Source organism: Propithecus coquereli, unplaced genomic scaffold (assembly GCF_000956105.1).
Source record: "Propithecus coquereli isolate 6110/MARCELLA unplaced genomic scaffold, Pcoq_1.0 Scaffold51, whole genome shotgun sequence".
NCBI lineage: Eukaryota > Metazoa > Chordata > Mammalia > Primates > Indriidae > Propithecus > Propithecus coquereli.
The window spans coordinates 1,864,867-1,870,906 of record NW_012150952.1 but is presented as its reverse complement, the minus strand read 5'-3'; the positions used below and the strand labels follow the sequence as shown (position 1 = coordinate 1,870,906).

Genomic DNA, 6,040 nt, shown 5'->3' with positions numbered 1-6,040 from the left:
TAGCCTGTCTTTGTAAATTGTAATCATAATCTTTTCTACATTCTTTTTAAGCATGGATAAAGTGGTATTTCAGAAACTGAAAAAGTGTGATAACACTAGAAGACTAGGTCTCCATGCCAGCTTATACCACTCTTAGTATTGTCACCTTGTATTTCACATTAAAATGTGTGTGATACATAGTAGTTTTATATTAATGTATACTGACCTTTCCAATTGCTTTATGTCATTGCCAACACTTGGTATGGTCAGTCTTTTTAATTTTAGCCATTTTAGTGGGTTTGTAATAGATGGTATCTTACAGCAATTTTAATTTTTATTTCCCTGATGGCTAAGGATGTTGGTCATTTTCTCATGCACTTATTTGCTATCCATGTACCTTCTTTGGTGAAGTTTCTGTTCAGATATTTTGTCCATTTTTTAATTGGGTTGTCTTCTTTTTACTGAGGTGTAAGAATTCTTTTTGTATTATAGATACAAGTCTCTTGTAAGACATAAGTTTTGCAAATATTTACCCCCAGTCTGTGGCTTGACTTTTTATTTTCTTGACAGTGTGTTTTGAAAGCAAAAGTTTTTAATTTTGATGAAGTCCAATTTATTGATGTCTTTTTTATAGCTTGTGCTTTTTGTGTTGTATTTGAGAAATTGTTCTCTAAGATTTTCTTTGTTTTCTTTGATGCAATTAGCTCTTACACTTAGGCTAATCCATTTTAAGTTAATCTTTATATATGATAGGAGGTAAGGGTGAAGGCTCATTTTTTGGCCTATGACTATTTAGTTAAAAAGATCCATTGCCATTTGTTAAAAAGATTATCTTTTCCCCATTGAATTGCCCTGGTACCTTTCTTGAAAATGAGTTCACATATATGTGTCATATGTATGTGGGTATAGATCTGGTCTCTCTGTTCTGTTCAATCTGCTCGTCAGTTTCTCCCAAAAAGCCTGCTAGGATTTATTTCCTTATTTTTCAATAGCTAAATAACAGTACAGGTAATAGACAAAATGACCTGGATTTTATTATTACTTTTATTTGGTGGAAATATTCAGATTTTTATTCTTAAGATGGTTATAGTTTCTCCAACTCCTGCGGTTTATTCTGGATCTACTTTTTAAAAAAATTTCTCCTAGCTTTTTGCCTCTGCTTTTTGTGCCCGTGCATATTATGATGTATATAGTACATATATACTTTTTAATGTGATAGTCTATACCATAAAATTGACTTTTTTTTTATCCTGATAACCAATCAAAATTTTTAGCTACTTTTATGATAGCAGCAGTTGTAGATTTCTAGGTCTGTTTTACCAACTGCTGGTTTTCTTTTTTGAAATATCAGTTCCCCATAATGTGTTGAGAGATGAGGTATCTGTCTCTGTGTTTTCGAAGGCATATTCTCCTGAGAGTTCAGCACCATTGAATTATTTTGTGTGTGTGATGAAGAAATCTTTGCAAAGCAACTAAGATCCCCATTTTTATTTTCAAACCTCTTAAGTCTGAATCTCAGCTTTGATCAATGTTAATTCAGGACCATGTATTTGATAGTGTGTGGGTTGGATCTAGAAACATCTTCACCACATATGAAGTAGAAGAGTAATTTTTCTGCTGGATGGGTGCCCGGGAGAAATGCTAAGTGATCGAAGAGCAGCTAAGAGATCCTGCTTAAATATCGAAGATGGAGCACGGGTTTACCTCTCCTTTCCAAACTCCTAAAATGAGAGTGAAAGAAGAAAAACTTTTAAAAAAAGTTATTAAAACACAGGACAAAGAAATGGTAGTGGGTGAGAGATTTCAGCACTTCCCGGAAGTCAGGAAGCAGATGGAGTGCTGACAGCTGCCCAGCGGAACAGTGAATGTCCAAACCCACATGCTTGTCGCAGGCAATTGTGACAAGAATGGAGTCAGTTTACTGGACAAACCTCTGAGAATCTCAGCACTCAAAAGATGTCACAGGAAGTAGACTGAAGCACTGGGCTAACGTAAGCAGGTTGTTAAAAAGTTCCACTACCAAACAGTCAAACCCCCAGTTCCTCATCTTTGCTTGTATTGCCAGGAGATTACTTTGTTGTATCTTATAGAAAATGAAAAGTTTATCTTCTGGAAAAACCACACTCAAGAAGCTCCTGACCGTGCTTACACAGCTACATTTTGGGGCCTAAAGACAGGGGGACTAAGTAAGTCTACATGCCAACACCAGGGACCCTCTGGCCTTTTCCCTGTCTGGCTTTTTTAAGCCAGTGGCCAGGTATGAATCCCTTACCCCTCCAAGTGGGGCAGGGCATAAGTAGTGTCGTCATTAAAGAAATAGATTAGCCTCAGGAAAAAGACAACAGATGTGACATTGGAGGTCTCCAAAGGAAAAGGCCAGCTCCCTCACTTTATCACCTCCCTGCAGCCACTCGCATTCATTTCAACGAAGGGGATATGGCAGTGAACAAACCAGATAAGGCCCCGTCCTGTGCTTGTGTGGAAAGACAGGCAGTAAATAATTGTGTGATATGCCCCGTGGAGCTCAGGGCAGAGTGGTGAGGACAGGCAGAGGTGCTCTTTTATACAGAGTATTCCAGGAAGGCCTCACTGAGGAGATGAAGGAGCACGCCATGCTGATGTGGGGGAAGTGCATTCCAGGCAAGGCAGGACGATGCTTGGTGTGTTTGAGGAGAGAGGTCAGTGTCACCGGAGGAGCATGCTGGGGAGGAAATCAAAAGCAAATAATGAAGGACCTAACAGTGGGGTGAGAACTTGGATTATCCTGTGTGAGATCAGAAGATACTGGAGGATTTTAAGTAGAGGGAAGAGTTGTTCTAATTATGTTTACAGAGTGACCTGGCTGCTGTGTTGAGAATAAGCTGTAAGGGTCAGGGTGGAAACAAGGAGAGCCACTAGAGAGCTTTTGGAAGTTGTCTAGGGAGGAGATAGTGATGACTTGGGCCCCTGTGGTCGAGGAGGAGGTGGTAAGGAGTGGTTGGGTTGTCCTGTACACTGGGTTTAAAAGTGGTATTTGCCTATGAATTAGATATGTAGCGTGAGTGATGGAGAACAGGCACACGTGACGCCAAGGCTTTTGTCCCAAACAAGGAAGGGCGTTGCCTGTCCCTGAGCTGTGGACACATAGAATACTGGAGGAAGAGGGACGTGCCTTTTTTTGTTGTTTTAATGTGTGTGTGTGTGTGTGTGTGTGTGTGTGTGTGGTGTATGTGAGTTAAGAGTGGTTTGCAGCAATTCTTGCATAAATATGTGGAGATTCCCCTCAACTGTTTAGTGCCTGTTCTCAAACATGAATGGGCAGCAAAGGATCCCCAGGTTTTGAAGAACACTTCCAACAAGGAGACAAAACCAAGTGAAAAAAAAAGAGAATGCAGAAAATAGAGACAATGGAGGGCACTTTAAAAAATACATTAAAAAATAGAAAGAAACAACAAATACTCATAATCAGGATCCACAGAGAGTGAAGGAAAGATAATGAATCCATGAAACAAAATCAGGACATGATAAAGACAATCAGAGAATAAGAAAGAAAAGAAATGAAAATGTGATAAATAAAACTTTCAGTAGAATAGCTGGAAGATTTAAAATAACTCCTGAAATAGAACCAAAACTAAGAAAATAAGAGGATCGATCTAAGAGTACCAATATGTCATGGGAGTAACTACTGTCCAAGATGGACTCTAAGAGTCTTCGCCTCCTTGTACTCAGACCCCTGGGGAATCTCTTCCCACAATGATCAGGGGCTGACTTGCATGGTGAACCAAATACTGTGGGAGGGACAATATGAGACTTTTATGACAAGGTCATAAAAGACATTGCTGCTTCTGCCTTGGCCTCTTGGATCACTCACTCTTGGGGAGGCCAGCTGTCATGTCGTGTGGATCTCAAGCAGCCGCGTGGAGAGGAGCCAACTTGCCAGCACCATCTTTCCAGCCATGTGAGTGAGCCACCTTACAAGTGAATCCTCCTGCCCCAGTCAAGCCTTCCAGTATTTCCAGTTGCCTGGCCTTCCAGTCTTCCAGCGAAGGCCTCAAACACGATAAAACAGAAATGAGGCATCTCCACTCTGCTCCCAGAATTCCCTCTCTACAGAAGTCATCAACATAATAAATGGCGATTGCTTGTTTAAGCCTCTAAGTTTTGCTGTGATATCTTATGCATCAATAGGTAACTAATACACTGGTTCTGGAAAAAATATAGCAGAAAAAAATTTGGGGGGAGTAGGAGGAAAATGACCAAAGAAAGACTATGAGAAAATTTTCTGGAAGTAAAGGCATGAGTCTTCAAGATTGAAGGGACCTCACATGTACATATGAATAAAATACAGATCCACTATGAAACATACTACTTTGAAATTTTAGAATACAGATGAAAAAAGATATTAAAAACATTCTATAAGAAAAATGACAAATGATTATGAATCAGAAAGGTAGGAACCTTCTCAGCAATGCTGATAGCTAGAAGATTGCGGATGCATGCCTTTGAAATTCTAGGGAAAGGTTATTTTCAACTTAGAATTTTTTATTCAGTCAAAATGTCAATCAAGTGTGAGGGTAGACTAGCGGCATTTTCAATCATTCATTGACTAAGAACATATATTTTCTGTGGACCCTTAGGAAGGTACTGAAGGATGTGCCTCAGCAAATTGAGAAAGCCAAGTTAAAGACATGGAGGATTTAGGGAGGGTCAGAGAAGTCCCAGGTGATAGTCACACATGGTCTGGAGAGGGCAAGGGAAGTTGGGCTTAGGAGATGGAGAAAGAATTGACAGATGATTTGATGTGTTTGGATGATTCCATCAATTATTAATAGGTATAGGGCGTATCTCTTGGGCCTTTTGTACAAAGTGGTAATAGTTATATAGAAAACTATAGCTAATCCCAGTTTGAGAAAGAAGACAGAATCAATTCACTCAGCACTGAAGAATTATTTGTATAGTCCAAATCATATAAATTCTATTGATCAGACCAAGAATTATAACTGCATTGGGAGAGTGGAGATATGGGCAGTGGGTATGGTGGTTTAACTTCTCCTCTACCATGATAAGAAGTCAAGAGTCCAAAGTCAAAGACGCAAGAAATACCAGAACTCTCATTACCTCAAAATACGGAGATAAATACCAGAATAAAGAGCTGGAAGAGTTGAAATGCATTGCTCTTGGGGCATGAAGATGGGTTAGACATGGAACTTCCTATTTTTATTATAAGCCTTTGAATATTATATCCACATTTAATAAAAACAATTTTGAAAACCTTAAAGGAAAGTAGGTTTTTAAAGCTGATGTTGATGTGTCAGTAATAACATAATTATTTAACTGTCTTTTCTTTTTATTCTCTCCATTTCACTGGTGAAAAAAAGAGGCTGTAAAAAGTAAAGTGATTTCCATTACCTCAAGTTAGTGTAAGATCCAGGACTAAAACTGACTAATTTTTCACTCTTAAGGCAGCACTCTGGGGATGACTGTGCCGTGTGTGTCATCCACTTCTGTCATAATCCTTTGTTTTATACTTTGGAAATGATTTTGAGAACTGTTGTTACATCAATAAATGCTGTTTAATTTTCTTTAGATACAGAATGAAACTTGTTTATTGCCAGTTCACCTTAATATAGTTTTGCTAGTAAATAAAATAAAATGGTTGTAATATGGTTGTAATATAGGAAGGTTGGGTTCTTTTTTTTCTTTTTTTTTGAGACAGAGTCTCACTCTTTTGCCTGGGCTAGAGTGCCGTGGCGTCAGCCTAGCTCACAGCAACCCCAAACTCCTGGGCTAACGCGATCCTCCTGCCTCAGCCTCCTGAGTAACTGGGACTACAGGTGCACATCACATCCGGCTAATTTTTTCTATTTTTGGTAGAGATGGGGTGTTACTCTTGGTTTATGAAAAGTATTTATGAAAATACTTTAATGTATTTCCCTAGTAAATAAAGGAAAATGGTTGTAATAAACGAAGCTGGGTTTTGTGTAATAAGTTCCAATTGTTTTTTTCCTCTGCAATGCTCTTGGTATTTATAAGCATTTGTAATACAAAGTTAGGCTTCCTTGGCTTTGTTATGTAAGAGAAG

At 38.8% G+C, this 6,040-nt stretch overlaps 1 protein-coding gene across 1 annotated transcript in view; it reads left to right on the top strand.

Moving 5' to 3' along the window:
* Positions 1-6,040, top strand: part of B4GALT6 (UDP-Gal:betaGlcNAc beta 1,4- galactosyltransferase, polypeptide 6) — a 54,687-nt gene that overhangs the window by 43,317 nt on the left and 5,330 nt on the right. Inside the window, exon 6 of the mRNA XM_012656569.1 lies at positions 1,520-1,584. Coding sequence (XP_012512023.1) covers positions 1,520-1,584 — 65 coding nt within the window. The remainder of the gene's footprint in view (positions 1-1,519; positions 1,585-6,040) is intronic.